Source organism: Spermophilus citellus, assembly GCF_964194105.1.
Source record: "Spermophilus citellus genome assembly, chromosome: 11".
Lineage (NCBI taxonomy): Eukaryota > Metazoa > Chordata > Mammalia > Rodentia > Sciuridae > Spermophilus > Spermophilus citellus.
In genome coordinates this window covers 49,321,038-49,340,848 of record NC_138192.1, presented here as the reverse complement: position 1 = coordinate 49,340,848, position 19,811 = coordinate 49,321,038, and the positions used below count along the sequence as shown (strand labels likewise).

Genomic DNA, 19,811 nt, shown 5'->3' with positions numbered 1-19,811 from the left:
ATAAGTGTTGACGAAGATGTGGGGAAAAATGTACACTAATACATTGCTGGTAGTACTGCAAATTGGTGCAATCAAAGAGGAAAGCAGTATGGAGATTCTTTGGAAAACTGGGAATAGAACCACCATTTGACCCAGCTATTCCTCTCCTTGGTCTATACTCAAAGGACTTAAAGACAGCATACTACAGGGACACAGCCACATCAATGTTTATAGCAGCACAATTCACAATAGCTAAATTGTGGAACCAATCTAATGCCCCTCAGTAGATGAATGGATAAAAAATGTGGCATATATACACAATGGAATATTACTCAGCAATAAAAGAGAATACAATCATGGCATTTGCAGGTAAATGGATGGCATTGGAGAAGATAACACTAAATGAAGTTAGCCAATCACACAAAAACAAACGCTGAATATTTTCTCTGATATAAGGAGGCTGATTCATAGTGGGGTAGGGAGAGGGAGCATGGGAGGAATAGATAAACTCTAGATAGGGCAGAGAGGTGTGAGGGGAAGGGAAGGGGAAAGAGGTTAGCAATGGTGGAATGTGATGGCCATCATTATCCAAAGTATACGTATGAAGACACGAATTGTTGTGAACATACTTTATGTACAATCAGAGATATAAAAAATTGTGCTCTGTATGTGTAATAAGAATTGTAATGCAAAAAAAAATAAAGTCTGTCCTCTCATAGCTTGTCACTACTTTATCAACTAAGTTCATAGAATACTCTTAAATCCTTTGTCTTCATTCTAATGTTTACTGTGTCTGTGCCAGGGGTAGATTCCATTTGAAGAATCTACTTTCTTTACTCATCCATAAGAAGCAACTTCTTATTCATGAAAGCTTAATCATAAGATTGGAGCAATTCAGTCCTACTTCAGGCTTCTCTTCTAATCCTAGTACTCCTGCTATTTCTACCACATTATACTTGTTTCCACTGAAGTCTTAAACTTGTAGAAGTCATCTATGGAGATCCACTTCTTTCAAACTCCAGCTAATTTTAACATTTTGACCTTCTCCATCCAATGAATCATGAATGGTCTTAAAGGCATTTAGAATAGTGGATCATTTCCAGAAGGTTTTCAAATTACTTTGTCCAGGCCCATCAGAGTAGTTGCTATCCATGGCAGCTATGGCCTTACAAAATTTATGTATTAAATAATAAGAGATGAAAGTCAAAATTACCCCTTGATCCATGGGCTAGAGAATGGATGTTGTGTTTACAGGCATGAAAACAACATTAACCTCATTTCACATCTCCATCAGAACTCTTGGGTGAGTAGATGCATTGTCAATGGACACTAATGACTTGAAAGGAGTTTTTTCCCCCCTGAGCAGTTGGTTTTAATGGTGTGCTTAAAATATTTAGTAAACTATACTATAAACACATTGTTATCATGTAGACTTTTGTTGTTTCATGTATTGAACACAGGAAGAATAGCCTTAGTGTTACTAAGGGCTCTAGAACTTTCAGAAAGATGAATATTGGCTTCAGCTTAACATCATCAGCTGCACTAGTCCACATAATAAGAGAGCCAGCCTGTCCTTTGAAACTTTGCAACTAGGCATTGACTTCTCTTCTTTAGCTCTAAAAGTCCCAGATGATATTTCTTCCAATACAAGGCTGCTTCACCTACATTGAAAATCTGCTCTTTGGTGTGGCCACCTCCATCAGTGCACTGAGCTAGATCTGGAGAACTGGCTGCAGCTTCTCCACGAGCTGCTTCCCCTTGCACTTTTATGTGATGGATATCCCTCAAGCCTCATGAACCAACTTCTGTCAACTTCCAACTCTTTTTCTGCAACTTCCTCCTGTCTCAGTAGATTATAATTACAAAGAAGGCTGTGCTGTGCTGTAGGTGATTAATCTTCTATGCAGACCACAGAAACTTTCTCCACTTGGGCATAAGGCTGTTTCACTTTCTTAGCATTTCTGTCTTCAGTGGAATCGTACTTCTGATTTCCTTCAGGAACTTTTCCTTTGCATTCACAACTCAGCTAACCTTTTGGCACAGGGGGCTTACATTTCAGCCTGTCTTTTCATTCTGCATGGCTTCCTCAATAAACTTCATCATTTCTAGGTTTTGATTTAAAATGAGAGACCTATGACTCTTTCACTTAAGCACATAGAGGTCATTGAAAAGTTATCAATTGACCCAATTTTAATATTATTCTGTCTTAATAAATAGGGATATATCCAAGAGGAAGAGAGATGAAGCAGCAGCAGCTGATTTGTACAGCAGTTGACATGCACATTTATTTAGCCAACCATTTTATGTGGGTGCAACTTGAGGTGCTCCCAAATAATTACAATAGTAATATCAAAGATCACAAATCACAGGTCACCATAATGGATAGATATAATAAGAAAGCATGAAATAATATGAAAATTCCCAAAATAATGTCCCAGAGACATGAATAGAGCACATGGCTTTTTAAAGATGGAGTTAGTAGACTTAGATGATACAAGGAGGCTTAAACTTTTAATTTGTAAAACATGCAGTATCCCAGGATGAATAAAATGAATTATGTCTATGATTCAAAATATTGTTCAAAATTTTAGAAAACTCTACTTTGTACATTTGGAAAGCCTCTTTACAATTTTTCCTCCTGGCACTGCCTTTGAAGTTCTTCCTGAACCATTGTACACCGTTATCTCTAATTGCTCTATCATTGCCAATGGCCATACAAGGTCTAGGCACACTGCTCAGGTTTGTAAATGCCACAATAGTAGGAGGAAAGTTGAATGATAAGATGAAAGAGTTATAGTTAAAGACTTGGTTTTGGTCCTAGTTCTAGTTATTATGAGATGCAGGTGAGATGAGTCTTCTGAATATGAAAATCTTAAAGCAAAATTCTGTTGTGTCATTGTCATGGCAGGCTGGGCTCAGGAGAAGAATGCCACAGGCTTGCATGCACATTTCTGCATGTGAATTTCAAAATGTATAAACAGTATGAAAGAGAAATGTGTAAAGGTGACACCTGGGACTACAAATTCAATTTCAGAGTCCAATAATATAATTTAAAAATATTAATAAAGAGATGATTAAATCTTGTATTGCAGTAATAGGAAGATATTGCCAGAATAAAGGGGAAAACTATCTTGCACTGATAAAGTTCCACACCTAAACATTCCATTGAAGTATTATTTCTGCTGTAGAATACATGTCTCCTAAATTCATATGGTGAAGCCTAAGTCCCCAGTGTCATAGTACTTGGTGGTGGGACTAGGTAATTAGGTTTAGTTGATTTTATGAGCAATCCAAGGCCCTTACCAGAGCCTGATAATACTGGTGTCCTGATCTTAGGTTTCCAGCCTCCAAAACTATGAGAAATAAATTTCTGATGCTTAAGAGAAGTCTCTGCTATTTTGTCATGACAGCTCAAAACTAAGAAAATTTCCAAACTTTAGAAAAGCCACCTTAAAGCATCTGGAAACCTTGATTCATGAGAAATATATTCAGAGAGCAGGGAAAGAAAGGAGAACATTGGATACTAGGTAGAGTGGGAGAAAGATGCTGCTTTAAGGCTCATATTGACCAGTGTGGTTTTCTAGCAATGCTCTAGCTGGTCTGATTTTGCTCTTGGTGTGCTTTCTGTTCTGCTCATGATGTTCCTTGTTCATCCAGGGGTCCAGCTTTCAGAATCTCTGAGCATCACAGACCTGAGTACCATAGATAGCAGCTTCTCAAGTCCTTCCAGTTATAGTATTTGCTTAAGATTATCCCATTTTTTTAGCCAACTCTTCTTAGAATACTTCCATAACACAGTACAAAGAAATAGATTTTTCTGAAGATAATGGTTCCTTCTTAGATGTCAATTAGACATTCAGAGAATAATCCACAAAAGGTATCAAGAGACAAACTTACCATTGTGCTTAGAGTTAGGGGCCTGGAGGAGGAGCTCAATAGATTGCTGTTTTCATTTGTTGGTAAGATAGTATCCACCTGCAACTAGCAGGACAGATGGCACTAATTATGTCTTCCCATCCGTTACTTGGCAGAGGAATAGCTTTGAGATCTGAAAGGGTCAATATTTCACCTGCTGGACTCTCAGGGTGAAAGAAAAAGAGAAAGGGGCCAAGAGCTTATTGTCTGGTTAGACACTAATCATGGACTCAAGGCCTTAGGCATTTGACCTTTCAGAATAGCAATTAAAAAAAAAGGTGTTATACAAAATGGAATTGTGGGAAAAGTAGAGGGAACTGCACATTTAAATGGAATTATAAGTCAATAAGTAAAATGATATCTATTCAATATCATTTTTATAGTTCATAGATTTTTTAAAAAAATGTGTTTATTTTTATCATTTCATGTATATTGCTCTTACTCCAAAAAACACTGCTGCTACTTGTTTTCTATAATACTGAATCCATTTTCCAAAGTGTTTCTGTTTTCCAAAGTGTAGGTAGAAAATGTCTGAGTCAATCCTTAGGGGAAAATTCCATTCTCCAAACCACCTGGCAATTCTCAATGTGGATATTCTGCTGTATCAACATGAGAAGAATTCCCCGCGCCCCCCCCCCCCGGAAATTTATAGTACTCTGCAGCATCACATCTAAGGTTTAATGCTTCAAAACAATGGAGAGTGAGCTAGATGAAGAAATACCACACTTCAAGGGCTCATTTAATGGTTCTAGAAGTTATTCAAACAAATTATTTTATTGATAGAGATGTGGAGGGTTAGAGTTAGAACCAATACTTAAGTAAATGTGAATGAGCACGTGACTAAGCATGAACAAGAGTGACAGAGAACAGGTCTTCTGGGGGGAAAATAGTGAACTCTTCTGGTGAACAAGTAAACGCATGTGTGTGTCTGCCTGTCCTTGTGTCTATGTGTGTACATACAAGAGGGTTCTTTGTTAAATGTGGTTTAGTTGACAGTGCTTGGAACCATTTTTATCTGTGATTCACAATGTTACATGTATCTTCAAAGGCCTCCCCTACCTCCTCACCTACCACCTACCTGTGAGTTTATGACTTTCACAAGCTGAAATACCAGGATACATTCTTAGCAAAGCAGCTAATTTTCCAATTGGGATGATGTTGCTTTGGGGTTGTCTCATTGGATGCTACTTTGAGGATCACAGGTTTGTTAATATTTAATAAAAGCAAGGCAGCCTCAAATTCGAAAGACTATAAATAGCTTTTGGGTTATAATTAAGAGGTAAGTTCTCTAGAAAAGGTCAGGTTTTGGACTAGCAAGTGGGGTTGGTCTCCTGCAAAACAAAAAGAAATCTCAGTAGATGAAGAAATAAAATGGGATTTTCTGGATTGTGAAGTAAGAGAATATCTTACAATATCATCTTAATCATCTCTGGTACTATTTAGAATTCTACAGACAAAATATTAAAGCAGGGACTGAAGTTGTAGCTCAGTTGGTAGAGTGTTTGCCTTGCATATGTGAGGCACTGGGTTCCATCCTCAGCACCACATAAAAACAAATAAATAAAATAAAGGTATTGTATCTGTCTATAAGTAAAAAAATATTAAAGCAGAATAGAGATGGATACATATATGTATCATTCGAAATAGCTTTAATGGAGAAGAGGAAAGACTAATAAGAATAGACCGAAATGTCCTCTGAGACCAGCCTATCTAAAAGATAGTCTGGTTATATTCTGATGTAATAATACTAGCTAGCATTTACTGAATATTTTGTGCCAGGAGCTCCGCACATAAGATTAGCATTTCATAAAATTATTTAAAAATCTTCATGGGGAAGATACTATTTTTCCATCTATTTTATAGGTGTGGAAATGGGAGGTCTAGAGAGATTAAGAATTTGTTCAATCTTACATGTAGTACATGACGGAGTCATAATTTGAATAGAGGTGGTGGTGTGTGATCAGGTAGGAACCTTAGCTTTGATGATAAGAGTAGACAGCACTGAGAAGTTGGCATGTGAGTGGAAATCTGGGGAGGTGAGTTTCAATACAAGTATGAAGCAAGGACTCTCAGTGTGCCTGCAGTATTCAAAGAAGAGACGGATGCCCAATGGGCTGGGATGTTAAGGGGCAAGGCAGGGAGCTTATGAAAACCAGATCACATAGGACTTTGAAGACCTCTCAAATAATTTGGCTTTTACTCAAAACAAAACAAAGCCAGTTATAATCTGGATTGGTTGGGAGAAAAATGTTACTGGGGAAATAGGAGAGACAGATGTGGCCACAGTCAGAGTTGGGACTGGGTGGGTGGAAGACTTTTCAGAAGGTCCATCAGTAGGGATCACAGTGCAGAGTGAACTAAAGTATGTGAAATGAGGCAGGAGCGTCAGTGTGGAATGAAAGGCCACAAACCCTCAATTTCATTAGGATCTTTTGAGGCAGTGAAAACCAGCCACTCAAATCCACTAGTAAAGGAATGGGTCAAGATAACTGTTTTCCACTGAGGTATTGAGAAGAAATTCTGCATTTTGTTATCTGTTTTTTAAAAGGATGTCTACTCAGTAGGAGTAGGGATGCTCAGGAAGCTGACTCATGAAGGCTGCATGGCTGATTGCTCAGCTTGAAACGTTTATTGCTTTGAAAAAGTAACCTCTTAAGGATATGGAAGAAAGGAGTGCAAGTAAAATAGAAGTTTAAAGGAAAAGCAAAAAGACAAGCAGCACATTTTCTAGTGGAGCTGATGTCTTACCACTCAATTAATTTCAGAGTCAAGGCTCAATTTTAATTCTGAATCACCGTCTGGCTTTACATATAAAGGACTTTTTATTAAGCCAAAGTAAGTAGATAGAGGTCCAGTTGTTTATTCTCTAGCACTAAACCATTCCTAGAGAGAGACACCTGTGTAAGCCATTTGGCTGTAGTCAACTATTTTTCTACATTTTAATTATGAATATAATTAGAATGAGTTAAGAGACAGGCTAGGCATCAGCCATAAAATTTCCAGTTTGCTCACATACACACACACACACACACACACACACACACACACACACAGAAATTAAAAAGCAACCCCAATGAAAAGCCTACCAAGTCTGTGAGAATGTTACCTTGCCATGAAAACTAAGGGAATCTCTGTAAAATTTACCTTTACTTCAATTTCCAATTTCATTGAAGTTGTACAATAAAGAATCATTTTCATATTGTATTATTTTTACACCTTTTGCTTCTTTATGGTAAAACTTTAAACCCTGGTTTTACTTTCTCTGGTTGTAAAGCAATTGTTCACTATCATGCTTTCATGTTTAGCAACTGCTTTAAGTGAAGTGCCTTACAAGCTCTGTTTCTTTTCTCTCAAAAAGTGTCATCACAGAGTTGATGATGCATCAGAAATAGCTTGACCAAAGGGCATAAAGTCAAGAGTGAAGAAAATATCTGCAAATATACTTGGCTGGCTTTTTTTCTCCAATTATCTGCTAAAAGTGTACTGTATAGGCAAGTAATAATGACATGATGGCCATAGGTGGAAAACAAAACAAAAGAACATGTAATAGGTACTTTCTGCCCCAGGGTAATGCCTTCAATTTCAATCATTTTAGGGTGATTATGGTTCCAGTATGAGTTGTGTTTACAGACTAGGCATGACGCCCACTTGACCTTTGATGATTAATAGCCTGAATTTTAGTGTGAACATACACATACATATACACATATATAATATATAAATAAACAACATAAATAACATTTCTTTACATATTATATGTATATACAATATTTACTTAAGGAAACTAGAAAAAATGCAAAAGGGATTACATTGGAACCATAAGGTTGTCTTGATCAGGAATTAGCATTCATTTCATTTCCATCATGGAAAATATATAGAACCTTGCTTAGGGGTAGAAGAAACAGTCATTATTTTTACTCACAGAAGGCAACTTTGGAAAAGTACAATTCAACAATATCACAAGTACAAACACACATGGTCTAGTGTGAGTACAAAAGAGCTGAGATACAGACTATCACCAAATGAAATGATTGGAGTCCTTCAAAAGGTGAGGTTTGGTTTAGCTTTGAATCAAATCTCTTAATCTTTTCTCTCACAAATAATAGGAGTAAATACATGCATGAGGTCATTCCTTTCATCTACTGATCAATATATAGTTTCAGTATCATCTCAACTGGGATGATTGGTTTGGTTTGAGAGAAGGGAAATGAAAATAGTGGATTAACAACAGCATTTGTGACTTGGAGGTGTACCAGGTGCTATCTGTATAAAATAACAGAGAGAAAAACATTGTGGCTGAAAGAATAAAGAACCCTAAAGGATAATTTAAAGGATAATTTAATCTTGAGATTACCCTGAATTATGTGGGTGAACCAAATGTAATGGCAAGTGTCTTCAAAAGTAGAAAACAAAGACAAAATGTGTCATAGCAGGGTACAACTATGGAAGAGGTAAGAATGATGTGATAGATGAGAAGGACATAATCCGCCATTGTTAGCTATGAAGGTGGAGGAAGGGACCCACTATCACAAGAATGTGAGCAGAAGTCACAAGGGCAAGTAAATGGATTCTCCCCTGGAGCCTCCAGAAAGGAATGCAATTCCACCAACAATTGGGCTTGTGAAAACTGTCAGATTTTTATCCTATAGAACTGTGGTGCTCATTTGCTATGGCAGCAAAAGGAAACTAATGTACAAGCCCTCCAGGAAACAGTGTCTCTACCTCAGAAATCTGAAAGAAGTCTCTGGCCAGCCACCCCAAAGCAGTCCTGGAGGTAACCATTCCAATATGAATGATGCAGAGAAAAGGCTCTAGAAAGGAGGCATCTTGAAAAAATGAGACAAAAAAAAATATAGTCTCTGGAAAGAGTGAGGACATGGGGGGTGGGGAGCAGAGAAAGGAAGAACAGTTACAAACGCCAGGAAAAATAAATTTTAAAAAGTCTACCCAAGAGAATCATGATAATCATGATTTAACTACAAAGGGAACCCAATGTAGCCAAAAATTTAAGAAATTTTTGAGGAGTAACAAAGAGATTATAGTTAACCTTGTGAGGACTATTTTTTGGAAAGTGAAGGAGTTGTGACAATGAACTCTAGAGAAGAAATCTTTGCAAAACCACTGGTACAGGAAGTGAACAATGCTTCTAAAGCAATATTAATGCAAATGTAAGTATTGCTATTATTTTTATAATTGGACAAATTATTGAATACTTATGACAACCATTAATATGTAAAGGAGTTAATGACCAATATTTTTGTGAATGAAGAGAAAAAGAGATGGACAGGGTATAAAGAAGAATATGCTCACCTAATGAAGGAAAGAGTTAGCAGATATTGTAGGTTGTTGGTGAAGTAAGAAATAAAGTTTAAGCATATTATTTAACTTCCAAATATAATAGCAACATGATGATCAAATACTGGGAGAATATTTAATTTCAGATGATAAAAGATATTATCTATGATTGACAAGTCAAAAGTAGAAATATTATCTAGAGTTAGGAAAGTAATCACCAGAAGAAACAAACATTGACAGGGTTAAATAAGAATTCCTCTCTTGAACAGGCCTGGGCATCTCAAGTGTTCAGGTCCAATCAAAGTTTTTCATCATAAACTTTTCTGTAAGATTTGTTTTCTTTGAAGATTATAATTAGATACTAGTAAAAAGTTGTAATAAAATGACACTAATAAAATTAAACCTATAATAGGTGCTCATATGAAACAGGAAAATAACACTGTGATATCATAATGAATTTTAAAATTGATTAGAAAAAAAGTGTTAAGAATGTTCTCAGAGAAGGTAACATTTAAAAAATTGAATGATTTTAATATCTAATAAAACATACTGAAACTTTGCTTACTCTTGGAAAGTTCTATCTTATTTCTAAACTAAAACTACAATACTAAAATTTCTGAGCTTTAATTTAATTCTAACTTCAGTTTTAAAAAGTAGAAATAATTGATTGTTACCTTATATATTGATGACTTAGGACATATAAGTCTAATAAAGGACAATGTAACAGATATTTGGCAACAGGTTGGTAGTTATTCATCAAGGCAACTTAAAAAGATGGAAAGTTATTTGTGTTTTAGTGTGGAGTTAAATGCTAAATCTAGTATTTTGAGCTATGTAAACTTGGGGCTCTTCTAAAAAACTGATTTCTCTTAAAATCAATCAGAAAGCAGCTAATATAGGAGGATATGGCAAGAAAATGTTTTCTTATTTAATTCTTATAGTAACTGTTAGAGCTAGAAGTTATTTTCCTCATGATCTTTCTACTTCTTCAGTAACTCATGCTTTGTTATTTTGAAGATTCCATGAGACAACGAACAGAAATGTCGATGAGTGTTTTCTCCTCTCCTTTTCTTTCCCAGAAACTTTTGGAAAATACAGACATTAAAACAAAATAAAACAAAAAAAAAAAAAAAAAAGGACACTGCTTGTTGTCTCTTTTCTTTTGATCTGTAGCTTTATCAGATTGAAAAAGATGGGAATAGAAATAAACAGTACATTTCCTAGGATTTAGATCTACTGGAAATGTCCAGACCCCCTGCAGGCCTGTAGCCACAAGACTGCATCACCTATCATAAAACTCTATAACTGTGTTTTTCTACCAAGGTTACATTCACTGTACTAATAATGCCTTCAGCAAAAGTCATTTCCAGGGAATTGAGTCCTTGTAGTCAGTGGGTTAAATTCCCACAAAATAACCTGCAGGTGACCTAGTAGCATTGACCTCAACTATAGAATTACAGATCAATAGCTTCAGTACTTGGATTCTGAAATATAAAAAACAGAATCTAGTGTTTTTGTTACCCCAATGAGTATTATCAGACAGGGGATCACTATGGTAATTGCAGGTTCTTATGATATTAATATTTGTTTTTGCTCCAAAAAGAAACTGTTTTAAAAAGTAAATGCCTTCTGTTCACTCTTCTTGGAATAATAAATAATGATTTTCAAACATGTAATGGGAATTAAAAGTAATTCAAATAGCAGAAGTGGTCACTAATTGCTTGTTGTAGAAATAATATTTCTTCCTCAGAGGCAAAGTATTCCAGTTGGACATAAACCTCCTTTTGGTCTATTCATCTTTTGACTTTGCTCATGAAAGGGTAATACATCTCTCAATTAGGGGCAAATTGAAACTGTGATGCCATCATAAACTTGATTTGGGGGTAGTGGAATAGAAAAGGGAAATAACATTATGAAATCATGGACCATGACATTGACAGGCATGGTGTTTTGCTCATGTCTAACCAAACAACAGAAACCATTTAAGTATTTACACCAACAGGATCTTAATTTGATGCAGAGAACTAGTTACTCAAGTGATGAAGAAACTGAGATAAAAGTAAAGAAACTAAGAAATTAGCCACAGTAGGAAGCCACTGCCTCCTTTAGGCTAGAAAGGAAAAGAGGGTCTGTATCATTACAGCAAACCTGAAACCAGAGTAGGCCTATCCAGGCAAAGCAAGAGTCATGGAGGAGTTGGATCCTCAGGTAGAAGAGCAACCTGTGACAGACAGGTGGATGAATACAGCCGTGAGGGAAGAACTAATAAACCAGCCAGACTTTGCTTCTCCCTCCAACTATTATATCCTGCCAGTGGCTTCCATTGGCTTTCATAGCTGGAAGCCAATCCCTAAGTGCACCTATGAAATTCAGCCAGTGAAGTTCAACCCTCTGGTACAGCGTACAGAAAACAAGGATCAGGAAAGAGACCCAGACTTAGCATACATTGTCATATCCTGTGAATTTACTGAACAAACTTACCCTTCATTCTAATAAAGCCAAGAACTTATGATCGAATTGGTGGTGTTCTCATTATATTGATTCCATAAGAAAATGTGATCTGAGATAAAGTCCTGGACTCCTCTGGGTCTGGATACAAATGTTTTTATAATTTGAAAGATTTTTTAGCTTAACTAGTACTCAAGGGAGCAAAAGTGCCTCCTCTGGTGTGATTTTTAGCCATTGCTAAGGATCTAGGTGCTATTCTTCCATTGCTTCAGGATATTTAAATATGAATTACAATCTAGAATGAACCCTGAGTTTAGAACACTAGAACCAGCTTCAAGATTATGCCAAAAATAAATGGGTTAGTATATGTCTCGGGCCAACATTCTAACATATTGCCCGCATTACCCTGTTGGTTCACCCATCCATTTTTCATGTTAAGAAATCAGGACATTTTGCTCTTCTGAGTTAGTTTAGGAAAGGTTGCTGAGTTTTAGTCTCTTTGTCTTGCTATTAAAATATACCATAAACTGCATAGATTATAAACAGTAGAAATTTATTTCTCACAATTCTAGTGTCTGAGAATTTTACCATCAAGGCACCAGCAGATTCAGGGTCTTTTGAGGGCCCACTCTGGTTCATAGATGGCAACTTTTAGCAGTGTTCTCACATGGTGGAAGAGGTGGCAGCTCTCTCTTGGATCTCTTTATAAGGACACTAATCCCATCACCAGTGTTCCGCCCTCATGACCTAATCACCTTTCAAAAGTCCCACTTCCAATGCCATCACCTTGAAGATTAGAATTTCCAAACGAGAATTTTGATGGAACACAAGTATTCCAACAATATCCCCATTTCTCCTTGCCTTGAACAATGAAAGGAAAACTTTCCTGTCTCTTCTCTTTTGGGTTACTTTTCCAACCACAGTTCCCCTGGACAAACGCTATTAGCACCTGTACATCATCTTACATTTTAAAAGGAGTTTCCTAAGCACTATCTCATTCATCCTCACCATAACCCATTCTGTAAGAGTCAGCAGAAGCACTTGTTAAAGCCCTGGATCCCAAGCATGCAGCCTGCCTCTCCTCTGCTGTATTCAGTTCTGACCATGTTTGCATCTCTGAAATTCTGTTCAAATTGGATTTAAGTCTAGAATATCTCAGAGATTGTCCTACTCTTTATGGCAATTCAAAGGTCACAACCTCACCTGAGTTTTGAGGACCTGATTTCCTTTCTCTTAAGCTAAGGGAATGGCTTGACTACTATTTTTGAAATCAGTTGAACTAGAAGAAATTTAAGTGATGGGTATCCTACATCAAAGCCCATGAATCAGCATACATAGCAAGTATGTTTCCAAAGGAGATAATTCTCACTTGAAAGTATGAAGTTTAAGATGACATTATATCACTAAATAAACACAGAGTAGGTTCCTGAATGCAAATCACTCTAATTTCCCACCAAAATGCTTTCCTCAATGTGAATGATCCTCCAGGCTTGCGCATGTCAAGACAGAATATCCAAATAAGTTTTATGAAATGCATGTTTGCCTACTTTTCTTTATTCCTCCTCTTTTAATGACATTAAGAGAACCTGAGAACTATAAAACTTCACTCACCTTGAGAAGTGGATTATATTTATTTATGAAATGAAAAGTCATAATTAGTGATAAGAGCTCCCCCTCTTGCCAGACCCTTTATGAGAAGACTTATTACATTAAACAACGGTGACAGCAACAACCAAAGCTGCAATTGTGAGCAGGCAACAAAAGAAAGACCATGGGAGAAAACCCTCTTCTTTAGTCCTCTTGATTCACTTTACCAGAGCTTTAAACAAATGTGAAGACTTTTTCGAGTGAAAATCAAAATGAAAGGACATGTTGAGGAACTGTTCTCCAATATGGGCCCCTAAATCCCCACTCTCACTCCTGGGAACCCTGCACACACAGTCATCCAAGATTAGACCTCCTAAGTCGAACATTTTTTCTTGGAGATTTTTCTTGTTGGGACTCTAATTAAGCTCCTGCCAGGCTTGCAAGCTTTTTAATTTTACCTTTCTTTCTTCTTTCTTCCTCTTTCCTCCTTATATCAGCTAGCTTGTCAGGAAACTTTTCCCAAGCTGTCACAATTATAGTTAATGTACCCTAAGATATTAAATTTAGAGATGTACTAGTATTTGCTTTTCAAGGATCTATAGCAGAAGTTTTCTTGCATATGGAAAAGATCTTCATTCATTCATTCACTTATTTGTTTATTCTTATTTGTGTGTCTATTTTATAAATCAGAAAATAATAGCAAGGGAGGCTTTACAGAGTGTACAATTGTTATTGGTTAGTAAGTGATCTAATTCACTCTTCCCTAAGTCACCCATTAAACAGAAGAAACTCACCACCACTTAATTTGGTTTTCACAGTGCTCATAAGCAAACTGCAGCTATTTACTAGACTGAACCAAGGGAACATGATGTCTCACTTGATGATTTAACACATATTTAAGGATGTAATATTTAATTAGTTATGTTCTTTTATAAGACCCCTTTGTCTGCAAACTCATTGGAATTCTGAAAGTATAAAGGCAGGAAGGAGCCAGTGCAAATGGTGACTTCTTTACAACAGATTCCATGAGATGTTACTTTCATCAGAGTAAATATAGTTAAATTTGGTTACTCTAAATATGATGCTATCTTCTTTTTTTTCTGAATGATATCTTTTGTAAAAAAAAAATCAAATAATATTACTGGGTCAGAAATAAGACAAGCTTTCAAAAACACAGAATTTAAAATGAGACATGGAGCATTGGGAACATTATCTGTTCTCCTTCGTTTTTATGATCATTATTCTTATTATTTACTTAATAATTCCATGATGACAGGCTATTCTGATGACTGCTTCTTTCTGAGAGGTACTTACTGATCGCCTCCACAAATGGCTCAAAGAAACTGTAGGGGAAGAGTGGCTCAGGCAGCTCCCGGAAAAACATCTTCAGTGCTCCGGTGACAACGTGGATGTCCTCCCACTGGCTGTCGTCCAAATTCAGCTTCTCTTCTGGGAAAACACGAGGAGAAATGGAACAACTGGTTTTAATGAAACAATTACAAGACACTAATTATTATGTTAATGTTTGCCTACTATCATCAGCAACCGTTAACAGCCTTCTGCACCTAGAGGTTTGGTACTGTGCGTGGTTTTCTTTCTTTTTTTTTTCCCTCCCCTTTTTCCGTAGGAAGGGAACATTTTCAATGGAATACCATCTGTAGGAATGCAGCTAACAAAAAAACAAGACACACAAAGAGACAGTGCCATTGACACAGTATGTCAGATACATTTATTCCCATAATGCATCAGTATGAAAATTAGCATCACAGCTCAACATGATTCAAAGCTATTTGGTTTTGAGGCTGAGGGGCTAAGAGTTGCCAATGATGGCCGGCTCAAGGGACCGGCCTAAAGGCCTTGCTGAGCCAACAGGAGACATATGCTAAACATGGCAATAGAAAATGAGTTATTGCTTTACATGTGTTAGCCTTGCTATGTACAAGGGAATAATGGGTAACACTTTTTTTTTCCTTTTTTTGCCTGAATATAAAGTCAGCAAGGAATAGAATGCTGAGTGAGAAAGGATATTAATTCCTTCTTACTGCTTCAAAAATATCTTTTTTTTTCAGTTTTCCTCTCAGTGAGGAAAATGTGCCCAGCAACAATATTAGACAGACCCCTGTTGGCCTACGTAGGCTATGCAAAGCTGTCAAAAATGATAACACACTGAAGACAAACCACAAGTGCTTACCAACTCTTTAGAAACAAGAGAAGTCTTTGCTTGGGAGGTGTGAGTTGAGACGCTGAAATACTAAAGAAAGTAACTGCCAGAATGAAGGTTTTAGTTGAAATAAAATGTGCCAGGCAGTTGTTATCTTCCTTTCCCCCAGCAATCTGAAAGTCTGGAAGCGTTCTCTTGAAGAAATGGATGTATTTCTGTCAGAGAGTGACATCTTTACATACAATTAAAAGGAAGCAAGACAAAGGTATTGCTGTTGATCCCTAGGATTTGTCTTTCTGAATGTGCAACATGGAAAATGTTTTAGATACTGGGCTTAAAGAAAACAAAAAATAATTGTTTTATACAATCTGGGGGTTAACTGAAAAGCTGAGAATCCTGCAAGAACTTAACAGGTATATGATGAACTAGAATTTTGTTTCTTTACTGATGTCTTGGGCTCACAGTCACATGCCTCCTCCGTGTCAGTTTCATGAATGTCGAGGAGTATTTCTCACCAAAAATGTAAGGAAAGCCGAGAATTGTCACTGTAGGGATTCTCTGCATGAGCTGTTTTGCTAATAATGTTCATACCCTTTTAAAAATATTAGCCCAAATCTCTCTCAGATCTTTTATTTTTTTTCTAATGGGTTATTATTTTTAGGACTAGTAAGTGATGTTCCTGTATAATAATATATTGGGGGCAAAAAAGAGAAATTAGGTGGATCTGTTTATGTCAGATGGACTATTTTCTTCTTCCTTTTCAATCTTCATTCCTACCTCGATCATAACACAATAATATGATCCACAAGAAAATCAGCAGAGGAGACCTTCTTTCTGCCCTGCAATCATTTTTGATTGATTGTAGTTCAACAATTAGTCTTTTATTTGGCTACACACTATTGAAATAGGCCGACAGCATCTTAGCGGGCCAGCTTTCAGTCAACTGTTAACAATAGCATCAAAAAGGGAGACCTGATGGGGTTTACTGTCACTTTAAAGAACGGGGTTTTCACATTGTTGAAATCTGTCAGATATTTTGAAATGTCCCTCTCACTATGGTGCCACACCCCCTGCGTGCCCTTATAATAAAATTGGTTTTACTCCTGATTAAATCATTTTCTCCCTACCCACTACCATACTTCTCATAATGGACCTGTGTGCTCTACAGCTGGTGTTCTTCCCATGGTACCAATTCTTACTTTATCTTTTAAGCACTTTGCTGCTAAGATCTCATGCAGAGTGCTTATGTTTTGTTAAGAGCTTCATTCTTAGAGAAATAGCTTAACACATGTTCTAAAAATGTTGTACAACTTATTGCTTAAAACACATTTAGAAAATGTATAAGTACTGTAGCTTTGGCACTGAACTTTAAGTGGAAACCTAAACATACACGCACACACATACACACAATCGCACATATACAACTATCGCTATCAAAAATTTATCTGAAAAGTCCAACAGGAAATGACATTGGGTGCATAGGTTTGAGATTGCTAAAGGGGTAATAAGGAATGATTTTATCTTAAGAAACCACCACTGGCAACAAATAAGTAGAGAAATATAGTAGTTTGCTATCAAATGGGAAAATCTATCTGAAAAACATTAGGAAAGCACAAGGAAACATACATATTCACTATGGTGGGGAAGGTGAATCAAGTCCAAAAGGCAAAATATATTAGGGACTCAAGCAATGGAAACCCCCAGCAAACATCATAAACCATCCTGGTTATTTTGTAGGGTTTATCTCAGTGTGATGAAATTTTTCATATGAGAACACCAAAAAACATTACATACCAGAGTCCAATACTGGGAAGAAGTCTGGTTGAATCAAGACATCTAGTCATCTTTACTAAGTCTCAAGATCTGTCCTGGATTCTCTTGGTGCTCTAATTTTAGGCTATCTGAAATTCGCTTTGGTTATGGTTTTTGGGTTAAAGCACATAAACAGAATTGATGATATGTGAAGCTCCAAATTCAAATCCTTTGTGATTTTTAGAGATCACAAAAATATACCTAAAAGTTGTGTCCATATAAGCCTGTCTTAAAAAGTGCTCTTCATGAAGAGTTTTTAGTACATTTTACTTACTTATTTTTGAGTGAACTCTCTCTATATAAGTAATTATATATATATATATATTATAGGTATGTGAAAGAAAAAAGTTGACTACAGCTATTAGGAACAATTTTTCTTACCAAGGAGAACTAAAAAATAGATCTTTGATAGCTATAGAAAGTCAATGGTAGTTTCCAAGGAAAAAAGGAACATGACTAGGAATTTAAGCATCACTTTCTTCTTGTATTATATATTGCTCTATAGAGGGCATAGCACCATATACTTTAAAAAGGTGCAGCTGTCAAGGTTGCTTGATATCTCTCAGAGGAGGGAGCTTCACTGGGAGCTAAAAAAGATTACTAAAGTGAATATTGATGAACTTGTAGACATTTTATATCTTATATCTGTCCTCTACAATTTTATTCTGTTGACTTGGAGCATGAGCAGAGACAAACTAAAAGAGCAAACAAATCACCCTAAAAATGCCACACCATGCCTTTTATGGACTGAATTATGTCTCCCACCAATCCACAACATCATATACTTAAATCTTGAACCCTACTATCTCATGATGTGACTATTTGCAGATAAGGCTGTTAAAGAGAAAATTAAGGTAAAATAAGGTCATAGGGGGCCCAATCCAATACTACTGGTGTCCTTACAAGAAAAGACTAGGACATATGAGAAATCCACTTTTGTCTTTTCTCTTTGATATATCTACAATTTATATAGAAAGCAAGCCAACACATGATGCCAAAATATCCCATTGAACATTAAGATATAATACAGTCTTTCTTTGCCTTTTTTTTTTTTTTGTACTGAGGATTGAACTCAGGAGCACTCAACCACTGAGCCACATCCTTAGCCCTTTTCTCAAATTTTATTTAGAGACAGGGTCTCACTGAGTTGCTAAGTGCCTCGATAAGTTGTTGAGTCTGCTTTTGAATTTGCAATCCTCCTGCCTCAGCCACCCAAGCCACTGGGATTACAGGCATGCACAACAATGCCCAGCTCTTTACCCCTTTTAAAAAAAATGCTTTAAATATTTTGAAAGTTTTTGTAGTTTCCTTAATTTTTTTCCTCTTTCCTCTTCAAGGAGGGCACAAACACACACAAAAAAACAGGCTTTGTAAGTCAGGTGGCAGACCCAACCATATCCTCTTAAAGTAACCATTTTTAATTATAAGACTTCTAATAACTTCCAGGGTGCTGATTTGAGAGTACAAACTTCCTATTGAAATCCACTTTTGTCTTTCCTCTTTGATAGGTACCATGCCATAGACAGTTGATTTGGTTTACATTGAATTTTTCCTGTGAACGTTTTAAATGTTCTCTAGTACTTTATGTCTCAGCTACATAAACAATGAAATATTTCTTCTCTTGAAATAGTAGTTTGAAAATGGCAATCTTGATTTTATTCTTTGCCACACTGGAGTGTATCCTGCATGTTTACAGAGCAAAGCATCTGAAACTGGTTGAATCTGAATAAAGAAGCAATTTTTCAACTAATTTCAGCTTCAAATCCTTCCTCTGAATAAAGTTAGCTACTTTTATTTATCTGGCATTATCTAAAAAGCTATATATGTTGTTTCCTATATTTTGCAAATGTGAACTAGCCCTCTTGTTGAGAAAACATTTAGATATGATTGAGGAACATAGTATCATCTTTCTCTGTCCAGAATTATAGGGCATTTTTTTATGGGCTAGGGCTGCCACAGACTGGGTGATTGAAACAACAGGGATGTATTTTCTCAGGGTTCTGAAAGTTCAAACTCTAAGCTCAAGATTGAAATAAGTTCAAGATACTCAAGATAGGTGTAGGCTCCCTTTTTGATTTTTTTAAAATATTGTTTTAGTTGCCAGTGGACCTTTATTTATTTATTTTTATGTGGTGCTAAGAATCAAACCCAGTGCTTCACAGGTGATAGGCCAGTAATCCATCACTGAGCCACAAATCCAGCCCTCTTTTCAGCTTTTAGAGGGCCATTTCAGTCATTTGAGAATCCCCAGCCATGAAAACAATGTCACAGGCTAATATGAAAGACAGTTGCTCTCTTTGAAGGAGGTGGTGCAGTCTTCCACCGTATCCAGCATAGTGAGTCAGGAATAAGAATGTCTTATTTGTATTTCTCCCCAGATTTCATTTGAATGTAAATAATAACATAATAAATAGGTACAACTGAAACTTGTGAAGCAAGCACCACAGATGGAAAGTATAACAAATGTGTCGTTGCTGTGTGCATTTTAAATTTATAATAGCATAACATAAAACATCCTCCCGTCATCATAACTCCATGCAGAATGCTACCTTATGAAGTGTTCCTATTGATATAATGCTTTTCTCCAGGCTCCTAGATATTTCGTCCGGGCATC

The 19,811-nt window shown here is 36.5% G+C and overlaps 1 protein-coding gene across 1 annotated transcript in view; it reads right to left on the bottom strand.

The window, feature by feature from the left end:
• Positions 1-19,811, bottom strand: part of ARHGAP15 (Rho GTPase activating protein 15) — a 616,251-nt gene that overhangs the window by 123,218 nt on the left and 473,222 nt on the right. Inside the window, exon 12 of the mRNA XM_081262361.1 lies at positions 14,539-14,673. Within this exon, the coding sequence (XP_081118487.1) occupies positions 14,539-14,673 (135 nt within the window). The remainder of the gene's footprint in view (positions 1-14,538; positions 14,674-19,811) is intronic.